Source organism: Callorhinus ursinus, unplaced genomic scaffold (genome assembly GCF_003265705.2).
Source record: "Callorhinus ursinus isolate GAN/ISIS: 27379988/994484 unplaced genomic scaffold, GSC_fseal_2.0 scaffold21, whole genome shotgun sequence".
Lineage (NCBI taxonomy): Eukaryota > Metazoa > Chordata > Mammalia > Carnivora > Otariidae > Callorhinus > Callorhinus ursinus.
In genome coordinates, this window is record NW_027397083.1 from 28710303 (window position 1) to 28736490 (window position 26188).

General features: G+C 54.0%; 2 protein-coding genes across 3 annotated transcripts; one reads left to right on the top strand and one right to left on the bottom strand.

Moving 5' to 3' along the window:
* Positions 1-231: 231 nt before the first annotated feature.
* Positions 232-19619, top strand: IGSF22 (immunoglobulin superfamily member 22). Its single transcript, XM_025879037.2, has 23 exons — positions 232-557; positions 1775-1908; positions 3961-4092; positions 4326-4462; positions 5611-5710; positions 5796-5835; positions 6043-6217; positions 6855-6968; positions 7464-7626; positions 8276-8548; positions 9461-9745; positions 10478-10602; positions 10715-10856; positions 11011-11307; positions 12390-12692; positions 13445-13618; positions 13913-14041; positions 14686-14982; positions 15630-15718; positions 15927-16119; positions 16824-17123; positions 17904-18233; positions 19488-19619. The coding sequence occupies exons 2-23, from the start codon at positions 1800-1802 to the stop codon at positions 19556-19558; spliced, it is 3978 nt and encodes a 1325-aa protein (XP_025734822.2). The 5' UTR covers positions 232-557; positions 1775-1799; the 3' UTR covers positions 19559-19619.
* On the bottom strand, positions 16531-25351 carry TMEM86A (transmembrane protein 86A). Of its 2 annotated transcripts, XM_073904874.1 has the most exons (4): positions 25223-25351; positions 22843-23107; positions 20669-22477; positions 16531-17100 (listed from the first exon to the last, which is right to left on the bottom strand). In XM_073904874.1, the coding sequence occupies exons 1-3, from the start codon at positions 25241-25243 to the stop codon at positions 22041-22043; spliced, it is 723 nt and encodes a 240-aa protein (XP_073760975.1). In that variant the 5' UTR covers positions 25244-25351; the 3' UTR covers positions 16531-17100; positions 20669-22040. The 2 variants fall into 2 exon arrangements, with proteins under 2 accessions (XP_073760975.1, XP_025734824.1); XM_025879039.2 differs by lacking the exon at positions 16531-17100 and having other exon boundaries at positions 20965-22477; positions 25223-25348.
* Between the last annotated feature and the right edge of the window lie 837 nt (positions 25352-26188).

A 26188-nucleotide genomic window follows, 5' to 3' on the forward strand; every position in this document is an offset into this window, starting at 1 on the left:
GAGTAACCCAACTGACGTGAGTTTGCTCCTCGGTGAGTCATAGGTAGAAACTACACCAGGTGAGTTGTTGCACAAAGGAAACTTCATTTGCAGCAAATAAGGAGATCGTGGGGAATAACTTCCAAAGCTGTGACCGAGCAAGGGCGAGTGGGTTTCTTTTACTGGGGGCTAGGATGAATATTCAGATAGGGGAGCCTTGCCCTGTGTCGAGGGCGGGCGTAAGGTCCTTACGGAAACATGCTCATACGTACGTTGTATGTCATGGAAAGCAGGCTCGTGCTCCGTCTTGGGTGGAGATTTTAGTGTTCTATTGAGGTAAAGGTAACCGTCGGTCACTCCGCGGTCCATCTGCACAGGCGTGAGTCGGGGTTGGGCTCAGACGGTTCTGGGCCGCCTGAGCTGACGGAGCCCCCGTCCAGGCAAGGGTTACTGCTTGAGGGGTAGTTTCGGTTTCCATCACGGGATGTTAGGCCCTTCGGGTCTTTTGCCTGAGTGAAGAAATAAGCTGGGAAGAAGAGCTTAAGGAAAAATGTGGGACAGAGTTTGGGTACAAGCAGGTGAGGAGTAAAGATCAGCTCCTGGGGTCTAGGTGGTGACAGTTTTAGAGCTCAGAGGTGGAAGCAGGCCAGGCAGAGATCTGTCATAGCAGGGAGGTGAAGCTTAGCCTCGAACTGGCTTAGAGCCAGGCTTTTGGGTCCCTTGGGAGGGCAGTGGACTGGGAGTCAAGAGGCGGGGATTCTAGTCTGAGTGACCTCGAACATGTCATTTCTCTCAGACATCAGTTTCTTTCATATGGAAAAACTGCCATGCTGGTTAAATAAAAATGCAACATCCCTCCGTTGAAACACTGTGTAGCTGTTAGCAAGAATGAGGACCGTGTTTATGAACTGGTTTGGAGAGATCTCCAAGATGTATTAAGTGAAAAAGAAAGGGCTGAAGAGTGTATATAGGAGGGCTCCCTGAAGTGCAAAAAGGGGATGAGGGTAAAAACATGCTCGTATTTGCATGAAGGCGCTCCAGAAGGAGCTGAGAGGCCACAGTGCTTACATGTTGGGGGAGGATTAGGACTCGGGGGCTCAGGATTGGGAGGGAGCCTCTTCATATAGATGTTTATATTGTTTTGTTAACTATGCGATTGAATTACCGATTTTTTTTTAAGAAGTATAGGACATGACAATTCAACCTCTGTCTTTATCCAGTCACAAATGAAAGCAGAGCTGTAGACACAAGCTATCATCTGCCTCAGCATTCCACCAATGCCAGGGGTCCCCAGGGCTCAGGAGGAAAATCCCCAGCTTCCTTTTAAGGCCCACTGAAGTACGGCTTAGTCAGGAAGTTCCTTCTTAGGTCTGACTTCATTCCCTCCTGCTGAAATATCCAGCACCACCTCCCTTGTTCCATGTAGCTATCAATATGTATCCTCAGCTCCCCCTGGGCCTAACTTGGTTCCCTGGGTAAATCTAAGCCCTACATTCTCACCCCCTGAGACTTGGAATGGTTTGGGGTTACTTGGTGGGGAGGTCAGGCCCACGGGTCCTTGTGACCATCCTGGGAAGGTGAGACATGAAGGGAGGAAAAGAGAGGCCAGAAAGAAGAGGCTTGCTGCCCTACTTCCCCTCCCCCTCCCCTGTGCACAGCCATCTCCCCTTGTGTCCACCTGCCCTGTCCCTTCACACGCGCACACACACGCACACGCAAAGAATAACCTCTCTGGATCTCTCTCCTATTCCCTTCCTCGTCCTTCATGGCCTCACCCTCTCCCCGGTCCTCCCAGGTGAGTGCCCACGCCTGCTGTCACCATGACGACCATTCACCACCAGCAGATGCTGCAGGAGCACGTGTCCATGGAGTTCTCCAGCTCCACCACCCACATGCAGACCTTCTCCCAGACAACCAAGATTGCAGGAGGCAAGTAGAGTGGGTGGGAGGGCTGATCAGGAAAAGGGCAGCCTTTCTTCTTCCACATCCACTCCCTGGGTGGCCTCAGGCTTTGTGAGTGCCGGGGCCCCTCAGGAGCCCGAGGTACAAAGAGCAACCCTCTCCTAATCTGTGCTTTGATAAAGCTTCAGCCAGTGGGATGTTTACTCACAGATCAGATCTTCTGGAAAACAGCTTAGGAAAGTCAACCCCGTGAATGTGTATGAGTGATTGATGAGCTTAATTGCTTGAGGAGATAGGGTCACAGGCAGATGGATGTATCTCTGATGGCAGAATTGCAGGCACAGAGGAAGTCAGGGATCTAGATCTGAGTAATGCTGACCCTGCTCCACTTCAGAAATAGGAGATTTGGAGCCGTCAGTGGAGAGAGGATGAACACATAAACAAGTGACCTAAGCTTCCAGGCTCTCAACCCTTGGGGACCAAACTTGGGGGACAGCAGATCCAAGGGAAAGCTGAGAAATGGTCTCAGAGCAGAACAGATTGTTTTAGTCATGTCTCTGGTGGAAAGTGATTAAAAGATGGCCAGGGGCCAGGATATCCAATATCTCCTCCCAGTCACTGCCCCTCCCTCGAAGTCCTGGAGGGATAGAGTCCTTCCAACTCCTCTGTGCACAGGGGTCAGGGCCAGATGCACGCTCTATACCGACTCCTGCTGGTCGCTCTATACCGACTCCTGCTGGTCGCTCTATACCGACTCCTGCTGGTCGCTCTATACCGACTCCTGCTGGTCAGCGAGGCAAGGCAAGGAGAACGGCTGGGACGAGAGACCAGAAGGTGCAGACTTCAGTGATTATAGCAGTGACTCTCAGCCCTGGCTGTACGTTAGAATTATCTTAGTGTAGCAGGCAGAGAGGAAGGGGAATGAAAAAGGAGCAGTACGGAAGTCTGACTCAACTGCTAAATCAGGTGTGTTTTTGTTTGTTTGTTTTTCAAGCTCTCCAGAGAGTCTAGCATGCAGCCAGAGTTTAAAACCACGGGCCAACAGGGTCCAGGCAGGGAATGTAAATGCAGAAAAGAGACAGAGGTGAATGGCAGAGGACATGCCCCACCTAGAGGGGCCCCCACTAGTCGCTGCCCACTGACCGTTGCCGTATGGGAGTATGAGCTCAGGGCTGAGAATTCAGAAATCTGAATTTTTATGTGAAATCTCTCAATTTTTAGATCTAGGGCTCCTTTTTGTTTAACCATTGACTAGGTCAAATAACACACATCTGCAGGTCAGGTGCAGCCGGCATACTTAAAACGCAGTTTCTTAAGACATTTTTCACATCTCAGGCCTTCAGATTAGCGGGGATAATGAAGGCACCTGCTTCACGGGGGTATTGCGAGGATGAGATAAAATCATCTCTGAAATGTGTTTAGCACAGTTCCTGACCCAAGGAAAGTGCTCGGTGAATCAGAGCAATTGTTTTTAACTGTCAGCTCACCAGCCAACAAGATTTTCTGTAGTTTATGCTGAAAATACAACTTTTCGTTTTCCAAATATAGAGTTACCCTACCACACTGAATATGCTCTCTCAGATAAGGAGATGCCCACATAAAGCCCCTCTGGAGGGGGAATGTTTCCTGTCCCTCACTCAAAATTCACTACTACTCCCATAGCAATGAATGCTGAACCACAGAAGGACAGGGGGAAGGCCTACAGCAGAGCTCAACTAAGCTACCAGGCCTCCCAAGCAGAAAGCCCTGGCCCCTCTTAAGGCGACTGGGGGACCAGAACTTCTAGGAGAGAAGCCCAGGAGATCCAGAAAACCCCCCAAAATAAGTCTCCTTTAAAAAAAAAAAAAAAAAATTAGGGCCCAATATTGTGGTCCAATGAAGGTAAGAGGAGTTGGCTCCCCCTGGTGTTCGAAATTTGCCATAACACAACGACCCGCTGACTCTTAAGTCCTCTTTTCCTGGCCAAAGTCCCCGCGCTGGCCTAAAATGCTCCATTGTCCGGTAAAGAAAAGATCAGCCCTCCAGTCCTGGGCTGAGCTCTGCCTGGAGCCCATTCTGACCTCTCACCTGCCGCCACAGAGGAAGTCGTGACAAGGAAGTCCTCCAGCACTGTAGAGTTCTTCAGCTTGGTCACTCGAAGTTCTGACATCCCTCCAGGCGAGAGCATCCCGGAGTTCGTGGAGAAACCTCAACCGGTCACCGCGTCTGAGGGTGCGTCGCTCCCCGTGTCTCCTCCCCACGCCTCTAACTCCTTCCCATTCTTTCCCAGTGCCCCAACCAGCACCACTACCCCACTGACCCCCCGCTGACGGACATCAGCCACGCCAGGCTGAGGGTCCCTCCCTGCCCAGGGCAGATGTGAGATCCCTGGCAGGAGGCAGGGTGCAGGCAGAAGGTCCGGCCTGGAGGCTAGGAGATGAACTTGCGTCCTGTGCCCACTGCAGGGGATAAAGCCGTGTTCCGAGCCCGGGTGCGGGGGAACCCCAAACCCAACATCTCCTGGAAGAGAGAGAGCGGCATCCCCATCAAGGAGTCAGCCAAGATGTTCTACGACAGCATTAACAAGGAGCATGTGCTGAAGGTGCGGGGACCCGAGCCAGAGATCCAGTTATGGATGAAGCCAGAGGCAGGGACCCCAGGGCATGCTGCAGCCCCCCTTGTGGACAAGAGAGCCACAACAGCGACCCAAGAACTGGGCCACGGGAAAAGAGGCTGTCATTGCCCTAGAGGAGGGGCAGGATAAGAGAAGCTGAATGAGGAGCTGAGGCCTTGCTAGAGTGAGCAGGGGACCAAACTCAGGGGCGAGGTGAAGCAGAACTAGGGCAAAGCCAAGGAGGGGCAGGCCCCACCAGAAGAGACCCAGCTGTTCCAGAGGAGAGAGAGCCAAAAGGGAAGAGAGGCCAAGTATGTGGTCCTGGCTAGAAGGGGCGGGGCCGTAGTGGGTGGAGCCAGGCTAAATTGGGGCAGGTAGGGACAGAGGGAGGAATGGAGCCTAGTGTTGTCGGGGTGAGGGCCGGGGTTCCTGGGCTCTTCAGGGGAGCCTTCCAAAAGATTCTCACCAAGGGCTGATCATCTTTAGATCTAACCAGCTTCTGCAACTTTTAGTTCTAGACCCTTGAGGAAAAGGAGGGATGGGATGTGCAGAGACCTGTCCCAGTTGGTCCTGGCAGGACTTACCACTGTGAAGGGCAAAGAGCCTCCCCTCTCCCCCACAGACAGAACTCGGTTCCTTCTCCTCCCATGGTCCCATTACTGACCCTCAGCCCCACATAGCACACAAAAGCTGCCCCAGGGTCCCCCTACGGGCCACCCCTTACACAAATCTATTCATTCAGCAAGCACCCTCTGAGGCCCCATTGGGCTGTAAGTGCCATGCTGCAGGCACCAAGGCAGCCTAATTCACCGGTTTCCTCGGGCTCAGCCCAGTGCCTGGTACAGAGGAGTGAATATGTGTTAAAGGAAGGAATACCATCCCACTGATAGAAACTGCACATAGTTACAACTCAGCGGAAGTCCCTGTCTTCCAGCTCACAGCCAAGAAGAAGAATCCCATGCAGAATCAGGCTACAAACACACACACTCACACTGACTACTACCTGGAACCTCCAAATCATAGAGGCTGCTCAGTCCTCCACACACATGCCCAACGCTCAGCTCCTCTCCCTTCTCACAGAGAGTCTCCCTGGAGTTCCCCCCCCGCCACTCACTAATGGCCTGTCTCTGATACAGCTGGAGCCACTGACCTCCGATGACTCTGACAACTACAAGTGCATCGCAAGCAATGACCATGCAGATGCCATCTACACCGTGTCCTTGCTGGTGACAGAAGGTGAGCCAGCTCCCTCTCCTCCTGGCCTTTCCTCTTAGGGAACAGACGCCCCCTGTCTGACCCTGTCCATCTCTCTGGTCCTCAGGTCAAGAGAAAATGGATTTCAAAAAGATGTTGAAGAAGAGGTGAGGCTGGGAGGCCCCTCTGCCTGGGGTGCTGTCCCTCCACCCTCCAGGCTAGAGATTCTTGAAGGCCTTTCAGCAGGGCCCTGAGTTAATGACCCAGGCTCCTAGAACCCATGGAGTAGGGAGGGGAATCTCAAGGTTGGGAGAGGCTCCCTCTGTCTTCAGAGGGAGGTGCTGAGTCCAAGCTTGGTACCCACCTCCTTGCAGGGCACCCCCTGCTCCCAAGAAGAAGCAGAAGAAGGGGATAGGTGAGAAAGAGATGTTGGAGATTCTGTCCAAGGTGCCCAAGAAGGACTTTGAGAGGGTCTGCATGGAATACGGTTTCACCGACTTCCGGGGGCTGCTCAAGAAGCTCAAAGAGATGAAGAAAGTGGAGGTGGAGGTCAGTGCCCATAGTGGGGCAGGGGTCTGCAGGCAGGGGTCTGGGTCTTTCCAGAAGGGCTAGTGCCTGTGTGTCCCCCGGTGGCAAGGCCTCTCCAGCCTGCACACACATGCTCAAAGGCGAGAGCTGGAAAGGAACTCACCTTCCTTTTACTTCTTCTCTCTCCGCTACCCCCTAATGTGCTTGCATGGACTTTGGAGTCAGACAGCCCTGGGTTCAAATCCCAGTTCTGCTGCCTTATTAACTATGTGAACATGGGCATCTCTCTGAACCTCATTTGCAAAATTCTCATTTGCAAAATGAAAATTCTACTTTCCTCTTTCATTTGTTTTTGTGTTGTCATCATTCATTCACTCAACCAACTCTCAATTATTAAGCATCTACAGTGGAATTAGAGGACTTATGTAATGGGCTCAGGTACATAGTGACTGTTCCGCAAATGGTGGTTCATTTCTCATCGTCTCCCCCTAAGTGTCGGAGGCTCTCAGTGGCAGGAAGTGGGGGGGAAGCATGGCTATCCAATCAGCCTAGTCATTTCTGCCCAGACCTTTAGGGGGTTCCTCCAGCATTGGGTTAACACACTGGTCAGGCCCCAGATGTCCCTGATGCCTGCCATTTTATCATCACAATCTCACAGACCATCCGGATTCTGAAGCCCCTGGAAGACATAGAGACCAAGATTGACACGACTGTGGTCTTTGACTGCATCATGGAGCTGAAGGACCCCAATGTCAAGATGATATGGATGAAGGTGGCCAGGGGTTGGGGGGCGCCGAGGCAGGGCCTGCCCTGGCAATATCATTTCTTCTCTGTACCTCCTCCCTTCACAGACCCCCCTCATTATCCATCAACCAGGTCCTCTCTTCCATCCCAGCAAGAGGATGCCTCCTGGTATGGTTGAAACTGACTGGGAGCTGGGCTCTAGTCAGCTACTCCATCACTTTGCTTTTTGATTTGAGACGGTTACCTTCCTCTCTCTGTGTCTCAGTCTAGCCATCTGAAAAGGCTGGGTTAGGTAGTCCTGAAGGTCACATTAAGAGTTCAGGTCTCACAGGAAGCAGGGATCCTGGGTCCCGCTGAGCCAGAAGATAAGGCTAAAGAGATCTTAGGGGTCTCTGGTGTGTCTGAGGATCTTAGAGAGGTAGACATGGCACCCTCCAGCTTAGGCTGGCCTTGGGGAATGAGGACCTCTGGAAGTCTCCTCTTAAAGTCCTTCATCAGCTTTTCTACCTTTTTTATGAGGCAGGGTAGTGAACCACTGAGGATCCAGTACTCCCTAGGCAAGTATGATGTGAAGCAGATGGGCACCAAGTACATGCTGATTATTACCAACGTGAACATGAACGATGCAGGCACCTACAGCCTGTCCGTGGGTGACAAGCGGATGAGAGCAGAACTCACAGTGCTGGGTATGAATGTGTGGGCATCTGGGGGACAAAGAGAGCCCAGTCAGGGTCAAGGGATGAAGAGCCAGGGATGGGTTCCATAGGGATATGGGAGAGAGGACTGTGGGGCTGTGCAGGTGAGGACTGTATGCGGACGGACATTAGTGGAGGAGGGCAACATGGGGAGAGGACCATGAGATCATAAATGCCCTGGGGCAGCGTGGCAGCGTGGTTAAGTGCACAGTCTCCAGAGTTAGACTAGTGGGGCTCAAATCCTAGCTTCACTATGAGCTTGTGAGCTTGTGATTTGGGACAAGTTATTTAACTTCTCTTTGCCTCAGTTTCCCCATCTGTAAAATGCGGAATAATAGTAAAATCTACCTATATGGGAACTGGATGCATTAATATGTGCAAATTGGCTAGAAGAGTGCCTGGCACTTATCGAAAACTACGTAAGTGCTTTGTAAAATTGCTGTGTTAACATAACTGGGGAGGAGACCATATGAACGTCATGGGAAAGGGTCACAAGCAGAATGAAAGGAAGGATGCTTTCCCCCAATTGTGGGCTACGGGAGGCCAGTGACCTCTGAATCTCCATGCCCCCTTCATCACCCCACCCCTCAGGAGAGACCAGGGCTGCAGCCCAGTGACTGCCCCTCCTACTCTTCCACAGATGAGCCCCTAAAGTTCTTGGGAGAGATGAAGCCAATGAAGGTGACAGAGCGCCAGACAGCTGTATTTGAGATCCGCCTCTCCAAGAAAGTGCCTAATTTTGTGTGGAAGTTCAACGGGAAGGAGCTGAAGAGGGACGAAAAGTATGAAATCACAGTGTCCGAGGATGGTCTGACCCACACACTTAAGATTAAGGACGCCAGACTCTGTGATGCGGGCGAGTTCTCTGCTGAGGTGGGGGACCTGGTACAGAAGGCCCAGGTCACAATTGACCGTGAGTGGTTGGGCCAGAGCTCGAGGGGTGGGCCTCATGCCACAGCCACCTCCATGTGGGCAGTCATCCATCCATCCACTCATCCATCCATCCACCCATCCATCCATCCATCTCTCCTTGCAAAGCCCTGTGATGGGTACTAGAAAGACAGAGGGTTCTCTTCACTAACTCCTAGTATAGTGGGGGAGGCAGGTGTGAATTAGAACATAAGTTCTCAAGCAAGGAGTCAAGACATGCTAGGGTCTTATTATCAGTTGGGAGATAATGGGTCAAGAAATTATTAGCCCTTCTGGCTCTAATCTCATATATTCTAGCATATCCCTCTTAACCACTTGCATTCTTATATGAGCAAGTTTGGAGAGTTACACATGATGGTGGGTACACCCAGAAGCATGCCACACATGTGAACCGCACTTGACACATGTGACATGGAAACATCAAGCCTTCAGAAAGGATGTGATGAGGTGATGGCCAAGCTACTTCTTTCCCAGAAGAACAAAAAAGGAGTTCAGCTTTCAGCAAATGGGGAAGAAGAGAGGAAATTCTCAGCAGAGAGAACAGCATGTATCAAGGCCCGGACACCAGAAAGACAGTGCAATTATGGCTGGAGTTCCAAAGTGGCATTAGAGATATTGACTGCCATGCTGTGAGGAGGTAAAAGTTGTTATCCCATTTTACATATGAGGAACCTGAGGCTCAGGGAGTGAATGCATTGCACAGAGTCAGCTAGGAAGTAAGGCATAGAGCTGGGACTCTCCCTGCCAGTTACCTCTATGGGTCACATGTTGCACACAAACACATTCCATGTCACAGGTCCCTGTGTTTCTGGGACCAAAACGAGGAGCAAGGCGCAGGTAGCTGCAGAAAAGGGATGTCAGGGTTGGGTGCAGATCCAGATCTATCTGTCCACAGGCATCCCCATCAAGTTTGTGAGAAACCTAAAGAACGTACGTGTGAAAGAGAGGAGCCGTGCATGCCTTGAGTGTGAGCTGACATCCAAAGATGTGACACTGCACTGGAAGAAGGACGGGCACCCTCTGGAGCGCAGCAGCAAGTACAGCATGAGCCATGAGGGCAAGCGAGCAGAGCTGGTCATTGAGGATGCACTGCTCAGTGACAGTGGCGAGTACACCGTGGTGGCCATGCAGGATGGAGACCCCACTGAATACTACAGTACTGCCATGGTCACCGTGGAGGGTATACACCCACCCTGTCAGTCCCCACTGACCAATCCCCCCCAATCCTGACAGCTCCCTACCATGGACACTGATCAGCCCCCTACTGACTCCAACCCTCCTCGGACCATGATCAGTTCCTACTTCCCCACTCTGACGACCCCCATCTCCCAAATTCTGACCATCTCCGACCTCCCAGGCCCCGAACATCTCTACCTCCTAGACCCTGATCATACCCCATCTCTCGAACTCTATCTGAAATCCCTTGACTTTATCCATCCTTCACTTTCAGACTCTGACCATCCCTAGCAGCCCTGATCATTCTATACTCCTTGACCCTGCCCAGCCCCTACTCACTAACCCTAACCATTCCCCACTGTCCCTGACCACCGTCAACTCCTAAAAGCAGTCTAGCATATCTAGCTCCGCTAACCACGCGCATCCCCACCATCTATTCCCCTTCTTCAGCTGAGCATCCCAAGTCCCCACTGACCATCCTCCGATGATAAGCCCCCCATTGGCCGTTTCCCAATGCAACTAACTTTTCCCCAACCTCCCACCTACTTGCTCCAGTCCCCCCACTGACCATTCTCCAATCACCCAATGACCATTTCCAAACTTCCTGCTAATCATAAATTATTTTGATAGACACAGCACCCCTGCTCCTTCCCTTGGCCATGGCCACCAGCAATCTTCCCACGAGTCCTTTCCGCCCCCAGCACCCTAACCCAGCCCCTGCTCCCTTTCTCCCCAGAGCGTCTGGCCACAGTGAAGAGCGGGCTGTCTGACGTGCACGCGGCTACTGGGAGCCCGGCTGAGCTGTGCGTCGTGCTAAACGATGAGAAGGTGGAGGGCGTGTGGCTGAAGGATGGCAAGGAGGTCTGAGGCAAGGGCTAGAGAAGGGGACCAAGGAGGGAAGGGGTTGACTGGGCATACATTCACACGCCCGCCCCTCGCCCCCGCCCCCCCCCCCCCCCCCCCCGCCTCCCAGATCACGGACTTGCCCGGCGTGCAGATCGTGAAGCAGGGTGCAGTGCACAAGCTCATCTTCCCCAATATGGGCCCGGAGCACGAGGGCAAGTACACATTCCGGGCCAAGGGCGCAGAGAGCGAAGCCTCGGTATTCATTGCAGGTAAGGTCACCACCCCGTAGAGGCAAAACTCAACCAGGCCTGGCCTGCCCATGTGCTCAGAGCTCTTCCCCCACCCCCCTGGGGTCCTCCTCCACCCCTTGTCGCCCTGGCCCCCATTCCTGCTGGGCGAGCCTGCCCTGCCGCCGCCCCACAGATCCTCCTACCATTGACCCGTCGGTGCTGGAGGCGCTGGGGGCGCACCCCGTGACTGTGAAGGTGGGCCACGCTGCGAACATCAAGGTGCCCTTCCGGGCTAAGCCGCTGCCCAAAGTGACGTGGTACAAGGATGGCGTGGAGGTGACGGAGGAAGACCGTGTGACCATGGAGCGCGGGGAGGACCAGGCGCTGCTCACCATTTCAAACTGCGTGCGTGAGGACAGTGGCATTATTCTGCTCAAGCTCAAGAATGACCACGGCACAGCCACAGCCCCTCTGCACCTCAGCGTGCTGGGTGAGGGCAGGACCCTGGCTGGGCTGGGCTGAGGGTACCTGCTGCTCAGCGCTGGGGGTGGGGATAGAGCTGGAGCTGGGGCTTGAGAAAGGGATTGCAGCCAGAAGCCCACTTTCTAACTTCCTAATTCTGTGGCCTTGGGCAAGTCAATGAACCTTCTGAAGCCTCAGTTTCTTACCTGCAACAGGATGACTTGGTGTTTTGTTAGTTTGTTTTTTGTATCTCTTTCAAGTGAATCTAAGGCACATAGCAGAGTGCACGACCACATAATAGACCTTCCAACGTTAAGTGTTGTCACTGACTTGAAGATGAGGACATGGTTGGAAGGTAGAAATGAAGTGAAAGAGGTGGGATTTAGGGATAGAAGTGAGGCTGGTGGGGAAGTTTTGGGGGTTGAAGTGAAATGAAGTCAGGGGACGTGAGATACAGTTGAGGATAAAATGAGGTTGGAAAAATGGGAGGGGGTAGGAATGGGATTTGGGATGAGTCTAAACATAAGGCTAAGGAAAGAGATGAGCTGGCTTTAGTGAGCTCATAGCCAACACACACACACACACACACACACACACACACACACACACACACACACCTCACGCCATGAAGCTGTGGAGTGAGAAATTTGTGTTTCAATTCAATTCAGCAGCATGACTGAGCTCTTCTGTGTTCTCAGTGCTGAGGGCAGAGATGGAAGTGTCCCAGCAGTCTCTCAACCCAAAAGGGATGAAAACTAGCAGACATGTAATTATAACATAAGATAAACTATTAATACCAGAAAGCATTGGAGTTCTGGAAGCTGAGGGGAGGGAGAGATCTTGTCTGGAAGAAGACAAGGAGGGAATCCACTGAGGCAGGGGACCCTCAGGTCCCCAGTCCCCCCAGTGCTAGGCAAGTGAGAGTCTCAGGGGGCCAAGGATCCAACTCTTTGGGCAAGTCTTACAAGGAGGGGCAGTGAACACAGAGAAGGGTGAGGCATCCACAAAGCTCAGAATCTAACTATCCCCCAGTCTGGCTGGACCTCCAGCAGGTGGGATAAAGCCTTTCTCATCCTTGGCTCCCATTCTGATGCTCTCTTCTGTCCTCAGACCGTCCCAAGCCTCCCCAGGGCCGGGTGGAGTTCCTGGAACTCTCAGGGAACTGTGTGCACATGAAGTGGAAGGCTCCGAAGGACAATGGCGGGCGGCCAGTGACACAGTTCATAGTGGAACGGAGGATGGTCGGCAAGAAGGCCTGGATTAAGATAGGCGAGGTGGACAGCAAATTCACGAAATTCTCCACCAACAAGGTAGAAGAGGGGAAAGCCTACCAGTTTCGTATCCTGGCGGTTAATTCAGAAGGAGTGAGCGACCCGCTGGAAACAGATGAAGTGTTTGCAGGAAATCCCATTGGTCAGTGAGATAGCCCCATGCTCAGTGGGAAAGTCAGGGGTCAGACAGTGAGGAATGCTAGCCTGTGGGAGAATTCCCTGGGGTCACCTCTGTAGCTATCCTATGAGACAGACAGAATCCAGAGTAGGAGCCGAACATCATCTTGGGTGGGAATTCTCGACTTTTCCCAGTCAGATCTCATGCACAACACACTCCCGTGTGTATATCCAGAAGTGCATTCAATTCCAGGGAAATGATTCCACTTGTTTCTCCATTCCAGAAATCATCCCAAATCCAAGTGGGAGTGATGTTACTTTAGAGATAACCTTGAATCTGTTCTAACTTTCCCCCAAAGAAAACCCTTGACAACATTGGCATTTTAATTATGAATGCTAATTAACTGCTTGCTGCACTCCTCCCAGTTGGTCTCCATGTCTCCATGTGTCAAGAACATCAAGAACTGTAGCACTGAGAATGACACAGTTTGGGAGATTCGAGTTGGTGATTCTCAGTCTTGGCCACAGAGTAGAATCACCTGAGGTCTTGAAAAACATGCTGCTGACTGGCCTCCACCCGAGGCCAACTAAATTAAACTATCTGGAGGTAAAACCCAGACAGTGTCTTTCTAACTGTCTAACTCTGCACTTGATCTTAATGTGCAGCCACAGTTAAGAATCATCAGGGTTTTCCCAAAGGAGGGAGCCAGAGATCAGCATAGGGTGGGCAACCGTCTACATGCTCCCCCACCAACCTCTGCCCTCTGTCTCCCACAGAACCCCCTGGTCTTGCCTCCCAGCCTCAAGTGACTGATGTGACCAAAGAGGCCATGACCATCACATGGAATGCCCCTACCCAGGATGGGGGAGCCCCAGTGCTTGGCTACATTGTGGAGCGGAGGAAGAAAGGCAGTAACCTATGGGTGCCAGTCAACAAGGACCCCATCCAAGGTGAGGTCCTAGGGAGAGAGGCCCAGGAGGACCAAGGGAGGCTTTGCTGGGTGGACCCATGGGTCATCTCTTGGTGCCGTTTTTTATTTCCTCTGCCATCCCGTGGTGTAAACATTCACCAACTGGCCATACTTGGTTCCTCTCTCCCATCCTGCTGCCCTGAACATATTCTGTTCCCCAACTCCTTTGGGGGTTTTAATAGCATCCCATAACCCCCCCTTCCATGTCCTCTCAATCTATGGTCTCCCATCTCATGGACCCCCTGCCTCATGACCCCTCAAATTCCCATTTCAGACACCAAGTGCACTGTGGATGGTCTCCTGGAGGACACAGAATATGAATTCCGAGTTATAGCTGTGAATAAGGCAGGCCCTGGACAGCCCAGTATGGCATCCAGTTCAGTGGTAGCCAAGGACCCTGTCAGTAAGTAGGGGGCTGCCAAGCCCCAACACATAGTAGAATTAGCCCATTCAACGTAGACAGTGGATTTCTTCTCTGGGAAGGTCTAACAGGGTGACCTTACCACACAGTATCCACTTTCTGGGGGCTGCCAGCCTAAGAGAGGGACAGGATTCACACCCAGAAGAAAGCCAGCAAATAAAGATTGAGAGTCAGGGACAGCGAGGAGGCAGGGTGAGAAAAGAAAGTTATCAAACTCTCAGTATTTCTGGTTAGGTGAGGTGGTGGATGCATATTTGAGGATTGGGTAGGGCTGTAGGGTAGATGGTTGGGAGGGTGCTGATTTAGGAGGTGAGGTGGGGGTACTGAACATGAATGGATGTGGTAGAGATGGTTGGGCTAAAGGCTGGAGTTTAGAATATAGGGGGATTGACGGTACAGGGTATGTTGAATTTGGAGGGTATTGACTTCAAGGGTGAAAGGGTTGATCCAGTGAGAGAATTGAATTTGGAGGTTGTTGAGTGTGCAGGGTTGGTGTGGAAAGTGTTAACTGGGAGTTGGAGGCAGAGGTGGTAGAAGTTAGGTTTTAGGGCTACTGAATGTGGGAACTGGGCATGGGATTGAGTGCAGAGGAGTCGGAAGGCTGACTGAATACCTGTGCCACCCAGAACCCCCAGGCCTGGTGCAGGGTCTGCACGTGTCTGATTCCTCCAACTCCAGCATCTCCCTGGCCTGGCGGGAGCCTGCAGAAGGAGACCCACCCTCTGGTTACATCCTTGAGATGCGGGCTGAAGACACCAAGGAGTGGTCCAAGTGCACAAAGATCCCCATCTCGGGCACCTGCTACACAGTGGGAGGCCTCACTGAGAGGCAGAAATACTTCTTCCGAATCCGGGCTGTGAACGAGGCTGGCGTTGGGGAGCCTGTGGAGCTGGAGGAGGGGATCCGTGCCATGCCACCACCAGGTGAGGATGCAGAGAGAGCTGGGGTTTAGGCCCTAACATCCTGGCCCCATACTTTCTTCTCTGGACCTCATCCCACAGGGAAAAAGTGGGTGATGCTATGATTAAGAAGTCATCCATACTTGGGCGCCCGGGTGGCTCAGTCGTTAAGCGTCTGCCTTCGGCTCAGGTCATGGTCCCAGGGTCCTGGGATCGAGCCCCGCATCGGGCTCCCTGCTCAGCGGGAAGACTGCTTCTCCCTCTCCCACTCCCCCCTGCTTGTGTTCCTGCTCTCGCTGTGTCGCTCTGTCAAATACATAAATAAAATCTTTAAAAAAAAAAAAAGTCATCCATACTTGTGCCTAGACAGAGCTAGGGGTGACCTGTCCCCTCCCAAAAAAACGCCACTCACTGTATGCCAAATAGTACCTACTGTGTGCCAAGGGAGGTGTTAGAAATATAGGAACAAATAAGACACAGGACCTGGCCTGGAGTCTTACATACTAATAGGGGAAGATAAAGGAGGAACAACTAAATGCTTCGCAGTGTTGGGGCTGCCAGCTGTAGGTCTGACCTGTTGTGAGAGCATGGACAAGAGGCTGGGAAAGGCTCTGGGGGGAGGTTTAAAGCTGAGTCCATGGCCCCACCTCTGTCTCCTCCGTCTCACTCAGCTGCCCCCAAGTTTGACCTCAGTGCCCGGCTGAAGAGTCACATGGTGGTTCGCGCTGGGACAGCCCTCTGCATCCATGCTGCCTTCTCTGTGAGTCGTTCCAGACCCTGGCCCCCCGATGCCCTCCCCCACACTTAATGAAGATGGCTGCTCTAGCTATCATAATCTCTGTCTCTGCCCCTTGCCAGACCCCTGGCACTAGAGCCTGGCAGGAGACCCCTCGACAGTGGAGTGGGAGAGGGCCTGCCCTCAAATATCACCTGGGTGACCCCAGTGCCAATCTCCTGTCACCACGCAGGGCTCACCCCCACCGAACGTGATCTGGCAGAAAGATGGCATCCCCACCAAGGGCCGGGAAACCATCACCAAGGGCAAAAACCACTCCCAGTTCCTCATCAACAGCACCAAGCGCTCCGACTCAGGGGTGTACCGCATCTTACTCCAGAATGAGTTTGGAGAGGCATACTATGACATCCACGTGCGTGTGGCAGGTACGACAGCGGGTGGAGGCCTCAAGAAGGCATTCTTGCACACACTCCAAAACAGAGCTCCCCACTGCTGCTCGAGTTCCTGACACCGTAAAGTCACGCCTGAAGGTAGTAAAGGTGTCTCTGGCGCCACAGAGCCAGACGTTATTGGCCTTTGCCTCGATGGGGAGGTTTGTTTCCACTTTTTCTCAGTGTCCGGAAGCCCTAGAGGCATTGAACTAGGACCAAACCCTTGTTTCAGTTTCTGCACTCGTATCTGGTGAGCTTCGGGGGCATATATGCAAGGTATGGTTGGCAGAGAGAGAGAGCAGAAAATGAGTGGGAGGCAGGAGGGACAGGAGGAGGTGAGTCCGTTAAACCTGGAGTGAGCTCATAGTGAGGGCTAGAAGCTTTATAATCAAGCCTTAAGCCCTCTAGGGATGAAGGGATAAACTTTTATTGAACAGTTACTGTGTGCCAGGCTCTTTACTCAACATTTTCTGTGGGAGTTATTGTTAGCCCTATTTTGCAAATGAGGAAATGGGTCTCAGAGTTTACAGGGCTGGTAAATGGCAGAGCTGCACCTCAGAAAGTTCTTTCTGACTCCGAAACACCAGCGGCCTGAGACATTCCCCATTCCATCTTCCATGGGGCTTGGCAGGCAGCTGGGCTGGGGCACAAGTCTTCAGGCCCCCAAGGGTGGCTGACGGACCTTGTGGCTGTTCCAGATTTTCCGCGGCCACCCACAAACCTACAGCTGTTTGAGGAGGTCCCCAACACAGTGACTCTGACCTGGAACCACAGCCCTGACGTGCAGGAAGACGGCGAGGCCCACTACGTCATCCTGAAGCGGGATGCCAGTACCGCCACCTGGTTCACGGCAGCCGACCGCGTCTTCAGCAACAAGTACACGGTGACAGGGTTACTCCCCGGCAGGAAGTACTACTTCCGAGTGGTGGCCCGCAACGAAATCGGTGACAGTGACCCGCTCGACTCCAAGGATACCTGGCTCATCAACAAGGACAAAAGTGAGTGTTGGGGGACTCGGGGGTTTGGGTTATATCCCCGATGGCAAGGAGGACATAGGCGTTGCCAGGGGTACCCAAGACTTGAGGTAAAATCTGAGAACCGCTGAGGTGGAAAGGTTAACGTCAGGGATGCTGGGAAGAAAAGTAGCGACCCTGAAGCCCAGAGGAGATACTTTCTGGGTACTCTGAGGGGTGGGGGTGGGGAGGTGCCCTTGCGGTCGGGGATGACAGGGAAGGCGGGCGGTGTGCAGCTGATCCGCGGCCCTCGGAGCCTGGGGGTCCACGGGGGTGAGGGTTGGGAGGGTCTCCGAGGGTGACGTCTAGGAAGGGAAGGGGTTAAGGGTGGGGATAGGGTCGGGGAAACTTGAAATGAGCTAAGTGGAGGCGAGGGGAGATCCTGGAGGCTGAGATGACGCTGGGGAAGGCCTGGATGGGCAGTTAACAGCCGGGTAACAGCTGGGGCCGGAAGCTGGCAAGAACTTAGGACTCGCATGTCTGGAAAAGCGTAAAAACCCCCGCGCACCTGGCTTTGATCGTGGAACCGTGGAGTGACAAGGGGTGGGAGGGTGGCGGAAGGAGAACCTTGGGCACGCCAGTGTCAAGTCGGGGCCCCAGAGTTGCTAGCGCGTGGGAATGTAGCCCAGGCCACCGGGGCTCGGGGCTCGGGGCCCGGGGCTCTCGGGGAGCTGGGTCTCCGGGGCGCTTTCGGAGCTCTCAGCGGGCGGGCGGCGGCTGGGGTCCCGGGCGTGTTCACCGCCCGCTGCGTCCCGCCCCGCGCAGTCGAGGACCTGAGCGCCCAGCTGAAGCCGTACCAGCAGAAGGACTGGCGCCACGCGCCGCGCTTCCTGACCCCGCTCAAGCCGCACACGGTGCTGCGCGGCCAGGACTGCACCATGACTTGCGCCTTCCTTGGGAACCCGCGGCCCACGGTGACCCTCTACAAGAGTGACGTCAACATCACGGCCAACTCCAAGTTCTGGTACAACTCCACCAGCGGCGTCTGCACGATCGTCATCCCCACCTGCACGCTCAAGGACAGCGGCGAGTTCAGCGTGCTGGTGGAGAATGAGCTGGGCAAGGACCGCAGCAGCTGCACGCTCACGGTCTACGGTGAGGGCACCGGGCAGGGCCGGCTGGGGGTGGGGAGGCGTCCCTGCGGCCCACCTGGTCCAGAGGCACGAGATGGCCATCTCTTGGCGCCGTTTTTTATTTCCTCTGCCATCCGGTGGTGTAAACATTCACCAACTGGCCATACTTGGTTCCTCTCTCCCATCCTCTGGATGTCATTTGTTATGTGCCTGGCCCCTGCAGACTTGGGAGTTTGCAATCCCTCAATAGACTGTAGTTTGCAGCCCTTGGTAGGCCTAGACTTGCCTTTGAAAAAGATACCGGTGATAAGGCCTAAACCAGACTCACCAGTCACCATCTCTGTGGCAGCGTTCTGGAGGGAATTTTTATGTTTACAAGATTTGACAAGGGATTCTGATACACAACCAAGACCGAAAACTACTGGTCTAGGATAAGGATAGATGGGAAGTACAGATGGGGGAAAGACTGAAGGGAACCTAGTGGAGAGCCTTCCTCTGCACAGGTGTGCCACACCTCCGCTCAGGTGCGTCCATGTAGGGGAACTATCTTATATCTTCCTACACACTCTACTATCTTCACAACTACACAGCAAGGAGCATGAACTCTCAAAATGCAAAGCTGACCTGCCCTGCTCCCTTCTTGCTTTAACTCCCTAACTTTTCCATGATCCTTTTGAGAAAACCCCAGCCAGCAAGGCTCCTCCTCACATCTACTTCTCCAGCCTCATCCTCTGCCACTCCCTGAACTCTCCATGGCAGTCCATTGGTGTCCTGTTGTAGGTGCCTCTCTTTGGGGCAAGTGCCACGCCCTGTCGCTGTCTCTCTCAAGTACCCAGCTAGACGTCTGGCACTGAGATGGTGCCTCCCTAGTGGTAGCGGAACTGTGTGACAGAAGTAGGCCAGGGAAGGCCTGGTGGGAGACATCCAGCTTTCATTCCACAGCTAGAGAAATCCCTGGCAACTTAATTCTGGTTGTAAGCACGTGGGCCCAGAGCCCTGGCTCCATCGCTGTCCAGCCGTGTGACCTTGGCAAACCACGCTGAGCCTGCTCTCTCATCTATTCCTTAGGGCTGTTCTGAGGCTTAAATGAGATAGTGCGCAGAAGTGCCTGGCGCGATGCTTGGCAAATATTAAGTGCTGAATAATTGGTAGCTCTTGGCCCCATACACTCAGCTGACCTTGGGAGACTGGGGCCTTAACTGTAAGTCCAGCAATTTAGAGTTTGCCTTCCTCCTAGCAACATTAACACTGACAAATACTTGTTTTGCTCTTTCAGACAAAGATGACAAGTCCATTCTAGCATCAGTCACTGAAAGTCTGCAGAAGAAGTCAAAGTACCTTATGTGAGCTCCGTCCCGGCCCAAGCATCAGGAGGACGTTGGGATGTGTGGTTTCGGGGCCTATCCTGTGTGTGGCCCCAGTGAGGGCAGCCCCGTTTGCTGTCTGGTGCTTGTCAGTGTAAACAGTCCACGAAGGCATGGGACAATAAATTGACTAAGCTCACCCCTGCCTGTTCTTGAGGGTGATGTGCAACAGGGACCAAGGACATGGACTTGGGAGTGGATGGGGACACACGGAGCATGGACTCCAAGAGTTTAGTCCAAACCCACTCACACTGGGAGATGAGCAGCCCCTTCTAGACTGGACCTTGACATGCCTCCCCCCTCCTCTGCAGCCACACTGCACCCTCCTCTCCCCTCAGGGCAAGGGAGAGCAAGTCTTAGATAGGCTTCATCCTTCTTCAGGTACCCCCCTCCCATTTCTTCACCAGGTAGATCTGTCATCAGAGTTTTGGGGTTTGAGGGGATCAGGGCCTTGCCTCTTTAGTGCCCAGGGTTCCAACTATTTCAGAATTAGTGCATCTCAGAGCTAGAAGGAACTGGTCATCCAGCTCACTGGGTTTCAAACTTAGGTTTTACAGCAGAATTCTCCCTTTTTTTTGTTTTTGTTTTAGAATTCTCCCTTTTAAAAAAAAATCATAAGAAACTACTGGACATCAAACAAGGATGGGGGGGTCTCTGAGCCTCCCTCCTCAACTTATTCTTTCACTGTCCCCCACCAGGTATCTCTGTAAAAATCCTAGTTTGGAAATCACTAATTCAGCCATCACCCACAGGGGACTGAGCCTCCTCCTCTATCCAGTCCCCACAACTCTACAACCTCTCTACTACGGGCATATTCACCACCACCCAAGGCTTCCCTTTCTGCTTCTGGGTCGGGACACTGCCCATTAAGATGCAAATGCCCCTGGAGTGGAGTGACTCCACTCCATTGTTTCGCCAGGGCTTCCCATCTAAAGTACAAATCAACCAATCTACTCTCCCTCCTCCCTGCTGTTTGAGCCCACAGGCCAAGGAGAGAGGAGAGGCTTGAAGGGAATCTGAATCATTTTGGAGCAGGTAGCGGGTCTGGGAGGAGGTGGGCAGCAGCAGAGGACACTGGGTAACTAAGACTTACCAAAGGAGGCCAGGCACCCGTGCGCAGGGCAATGTATCAAGGAGAAACTTGGATGGTGGTAAATCCTACCCATCCCCCATCCTCCTGAACTACATCCTCACCCATACACGTGACCGGGGAAGTGAGACCCACTCCAACCAGCACCGTGTCACCAGAGCCAGGGAGCCAGCCTGGCGCCAAGATGCACTGGCCAGGACTGTGACCCAGGCTGTAAGGACATCCAGGGCCCCTGGCACCATGTCCCACCCCCTCCTCTCCAGGACAGCCACATGCCACACAGGCAGACAAGCAGGAGAGACGATGGCCCTTGGTTTTTATTTTATTTTTTTTCACATGAGCAGCAAAGGATGGAGTTGTCCCATCCTTGCTCCTTTTGCATTGAATATGCCTTAGGTCTTATGACCCTAGAATGTCACTGGAGCCCCCTCCTCTGGCTCCCAGTGCAGAAGGGGCAGAGAGGAAAGCATTGATGGAGGCAGGGTGGGGTCCCAGCTCTCTAAGCCAGGCTCAGCACCCCCTCAGCAACTCCCTGAGGCCCTCTCCCTTGTAAGACTTAGACAGCAGGACAGAGACAGATGGCAGAGTCAGACATAGACTGGGAGACAGACCACACACACACATGGAGTCACATGCACAGACACAAATACAGGCTGGCCCCTTCCTTTGGCATGGTTCACCCTAGCCCTGGGGATAGAGTCTAAGGGTGGTGGTGGTGGGCCTGCACTCTGGGCTAGCCTCTGAGAGGGATGGGACCAACTTGAATCCTTGGGAACCCAAGCTCCCAGGCCAGTGAAGTCCCCAGTCTCGCCTACCTGGACAGACACCCCTTCACCTTCCCACCAACACTTAGAAATTGAGATTGTTCAAGTAACAAGGATAGATGAAGGAAAGGGAGACTCCATTCTCATCCAATCTTCCCAACTAGGGGCCTGCAAAAGGGGCTTCAAGCCCTGGGCTTGGGTCATCTCAGCTCAGATTTCTCCTCTCTTCCCTCAACTCTGTGCAGATCAGAAAGACTGGGAGTGGGTGAGTCAGACTTTTCTATCTAGAAGAAGTGGGGCGGGGGGAGACAAGACTCTGAGCACCATCACCCTCCAGAGGGGTTTTGACAGTCCCGATGGGGTTAGAGGTGGGGAGATGTCTGATTTCAGCTCCAGCAAGGAGAATGAGGCTGGCTCTTTTTAGCTCTCAGAATTGTTCTGGACTGCTAGCTTTGCTAGAGAGATCCCTTTCCTGCTCAGCCCCTCAAACTTGTACATTTCCCGGGTGGTATCTGCTGCCCCAGGTTAGGCCTACAGCCATCCTGACCCAGTCCTTGCGGGTTCTGGATCCCTGCCCCAGGAGGAGAGAGGGGTAACTAGCCCCTGGCCTCTCAGTTGGCCTTGCTCGGTCTGTAGTCTTCCAGTGGCTCCCGGCTCTCAACAGCTGATAGGGCAACAAGCATCTGGGCAGCATAGTAGGTGGACATGATGAGTGCCCGTGAGTAGGGCACGGGGAAGCAGAACTTGTTGAGGGCGATGGTCAGGTCTGAGATGATAAAGAGCAGCGCACCGCTGCCTGCCGCCAGCTCAGTCCAGCGCCAGGCTGCCTCGACCAGCCGTAGTCCTGCCATAGCCCGCCAGCCCATGAAGCCGATGAGGGCCACGTAGACCCCCACCAGACAAGTGAAGGCACCTGAGAGGCACGGGTAGAGGAGAGCATAACACAGGCCCGAGAGCACTGCCATCACCAGACCTGTCCGCAGAGCCAGTGGCCGCATGCCAAAGGCCGAGGCGTAGAGCATGTGGGTCACAGCAAACATCAGCAGACCTAGGAGTGAGAGAGGATGAGGGGATGCTGAGGGCAGGTTCGGGGGACTAATGAGTAACAGGGCTGGGGTAGGAGGGGGGTGCTGCAGAAAACCCAGGAGCTTTTCCGGGGAGTATCACGAGTGGGAGGAAATCCACAGAAGTAAAGATACACCCTCCCTTCCCCTGAGAAACTCTAGAACTGATCACCAGATCATCTCGATGCAAGGTAATCCTCCAACAAGGGCCCCACAGTCTTTGGCCTCAGAAACCCTCAGATTCCCCGTATTCTTGTTCAAAAGCTCCCTCGCCCAAATCCTCGGCCACCTAAGACCCTCTGGCACCCAGCCCCAGGATTCCTCCCAGATAGCTACTGGGGCAACTGACCGTGCACAAAGTAACCCTGGTCCTGCCAGATGAGGAAGGCATCACCTAGAGCGGAGAAGACGAGCCCCGCCAAGATGCGGGTGGCACTGGGATGGGCCAGCAGGAATCCTAGGCCATGGGCCAGAAGGAAGAGCCAGAGGCAGAAGATGGGCAGGCACTTGATGAGGGCGCTGACCCACGATGGGCTGGACAAGGGCAGCCAGAGCACAAAATACACGCAGGTGGCCTTGAAGAAGGGCACCAGCTTGGGTCCCTCACTCTTCACCTGGAGGACACAGGACAAGGGAAGCACTCAGCACTCGGGGCTCAGAAGCCCATAGAGGTGTTCCGAGCCAGCACCCTCAACCCAGACATATACCACCCCAGAGCCAGACCCACCTCCCAAGTAGGGAGAATTGACACACAGAAAGCCAGTTTGGCCTGCCCCAACCAGCCAGCAGAGTATGAACATTCCCATCATCACCCTGAGGCTTAACTGATTAGGCAAGGGAAGGGCTCCACTGTTCCTGCTGCCCATGGGCATTCTTGGCCCAAAGCAGGACCGGAATGGTCACTCGCTGGGCAGAAAACAGATCTTGGGATAAAGTCCCCTCCTGCAGGCAATGCTTCTCCCTTTCTGGCTCCTCCCTGTCCCTCCCCAAAACCCCTTTAACCCCTCTCTGCCAGCATCAGCCACCAGCTGTCTGGAATGAAGCGGAGTCAGCAGGAAACCACAGAGACGCCACAACTGGCCAACTCGTGATCCTCCGCGGTGGGGCCAGGGCACAGGCTTAGGGCCCTGGCAACACCCGGTTAGTGCCAGGAATGTGTGAGGGTGGGCCCTCAGCCCCCACAGGCTCTCTCCTTGGCCAGCCTGCTCTTCAGCCTTCGTTCCAGCTGCCCTGAAGGGTACCAGCCTCAAGGTACCATCAAGAGCAAGGAGAGGAGATAGGGATGCTGGCTAGAGAACCATTTCAGGGATTGGGGAGTTGAAGGGGCAGGGTGTCTCTTGGTCAGTCTCATTTCCCAGAGAACAAGAGCAATTCAAGAGCTCATCAAAAAGAGAGGAAGGAAGCAGGGGAGGGGTTCTCTTTCCAGCTTTTGATCTGAAGCCAGCAGACTGGCTGGGAGGAGATGTGGAACTGAGGGGGGGAAGTTAGAGCAGCTGACTCGGCCTCAGCCAGATTAGGAGGGAGGGCAGCTAAAGCAAGGTGTGTCCAAGGCCACTTCAAGTACTCTCCAAAGCTGAGGGAGGGGGCTACTGCAGATATTCTGAATCTGTGATCCCCTGAAGCTCCTTTTTTTGGGTTTCGGGGACAGGGTCTCTGTGGGTGATCCAGAACTGCTGAGGTTCCCTGTATACACACACTCTGCCCAAAATGACTGTGACTCTGGCTGGGTGAGCTGTCCAGCACAAGGCTCTGGGAACACACTGATTCCCAGACTGCCAGGTACCTGAGGACTGATCAGACTGTGATGAAGGAGGCTGGGAAGAGGCAGATGGGTAGGTCCAGGGTCCAAGCTTGCCCTTGCTCTGCCAGGGGTGAGAGCAGGGAGAAAAGATGACTAAGTCCCTTCTTACAGAGATCTGCTCCATCCAGGCTCGTCAGGGTAGGGGCATGGGTAGAGGAGGAGATGAACAACCCCACAGTCCCCAGTTCTCTCCAGCAACCACCTGCCAGTCCTTGGAAGCATCAACCTCTGCTCCATACCCCTCCCCCAGCCCCGTATTCCCCATAGGGAGAAACAGGCCGTAGTAGTAGTAGCTGGTGAGACTTTGACAGTCAGAGAGAATCCAACACTAGAAGAGGAAGGGTGGGGAAGAGACAAAGGTTCGAGTTGAGAAAGTCTGAATAGGGGGAGATGGCAAGAGAGAATGACCCCTCTTCCTCCAGCGCATTACCAACGCTGCCTGGACTTAGGGGCGTCCCCTCCCGCGCCCCAGGCTTGTTTATAGGATGAGGAACGCCAGGAAACAAGTTTGGGCCAGGATTCCCAGGAGGTCCCAGTCACCTTCCTGCCCTTCCCCGCCCTCTCCCACGCCTCCCTGTGGTCTGCCCACGCAGAACCTGGCGGCCAGCCGCTGTCCCCTCTCTCTCCCCGGCAGCCACCCCGCCGACCCCCGTCAGACACACAGACATCAACAAAGTCACGCTTCCGAGTCACGTGCCCACTGTCTTCCTCCCTCCCGCCGGCGGCGGGCAGGGGCTGCGTGGAGGAGGGGCGCCACGGGTCCCGACTGCGGGGGCCCTTGACAGCGCCCGCCCCCGCCCGGGGACGCCGACCGCCGCGGGATCCCTGCCCTTCCTCGGCCCCCGACGGCCTGGCCTGCCGCAGCCCAGTCCCCAGGCCGGTGGGCTCCGGCCGCGCCGGACACTGGCTCGCTCGCTCGCTCACTCACCACAGTGACCGGGGACACCATGGCGGCAGCGGCGGCGGCAGCGGCTGACACTCCGCTCTGGGCTGCAGCGGCCAGGACGTGCCCGCGGCCAGGTGAGCAGGCGAAGACAAAGCCTAGGGTGACGGACAATACCTCCGGCTCGCCGGGCGGTCGGATTCCTGTCTTCGATCCCCGCCACGTCACAGCACACAGCGCCAGTGAGAGCGCTGGAGGCGGGGAGGCGGGGCGTTCGAGGCCCCGCCCCTCCGGGAACGCGGGCCAGCGCACCCCGGAACGTGACTGTTACCCCGGAGTGAGGGCCGAGCTTGGGCTGAGAGTCAAACACATTCCTGTCGTGGGCACACGGCTACACACATCTTCTCATAACCTGGGGATAAAAAGCTGATTCCCTTCAGCCTTTAAACACGCAGTTCACACGGACATAGTTACGATTAGACCCACAACCTTCATTGTGTACAAACACACATCCAAATGGACACACAATGGTCAGCGTACATACCACCTTCAACATGAAAAGAGACACATCAATAGGTCCACAGCAGCCCATAGACTCACCGTCCTCACGTATATACAAACATATACAGAATCACAATTACCCCTAGGCGTCACACAAGTCCGGAGACACAAAACCAGCAGCGGCAAGTCGACACACATTCTTCGACTTCAAAAGAGACACAAAGACAAGCCCGCAGCAGCTTACGGACCACAAATACTTCATTGCCCTTAGGCACGTGCCTCTCATAGCTCAGAGACAACTAACTGTAGCATAAGAACACATCAGGGATGACAGGCAGACGTGAGCATACTTAAGGACCCACACGAGTGGGAACTAACTTTGCCAAAATCCGGTTTAGGCAGCTTGAATGTCGAGATTACAGAGACTAAAGGGACACAGGCACATTTGGAACCGGCCTCATCAGAATCATGGGAACTAAATGGGTGGACCGGTAAGCTGTCAAATGCACT

Bases quoted from the DNA above. Each gene is read 5' to 3' on its own strand.
- IGSF22 (XM_025879037.2), top strand. From the start codon at position 1,800: ATGACGACCATTCACCACCAGCAGATGCTGCAGGAGCACGTGTCCATG. The intron at 5,711-5,795 runs GTGAGCCAGCTC...TCTGGTCCTCAG, and splicing joins GTCCTTGCTGGTGACAGAAG to GTCAAGAGAAAATGGATTTC. The intron at 10,603-10,714 runs GTCTGAGGCAAG...CCCGCCTCCCAG, and splicing joins GGCTGAAGGATGGCAAGGAG to ATCACGGACTTGCCCGGCGT.
- TMEM86A (XM_073904874.1), bottom strand. From the start codon at position 25,243: ATGGTGTCCCCGGTCACTGTG. The intron at 23,108-25,222 runs GTGAGTGAGCGA...TGTGTCCTCCAG, and splicing joins TGGTGTCCCCGGTCACTGTG to GTGAAGAGTGAGGGACCCAA. The intron at 22,478-22,842 runs GTCAGTTGCCCC...TCTCACTCCTAG, and splicing joins CCAGGGTTACTTTGTGCACG to GTCTGCTGATGTTTGCTGTG.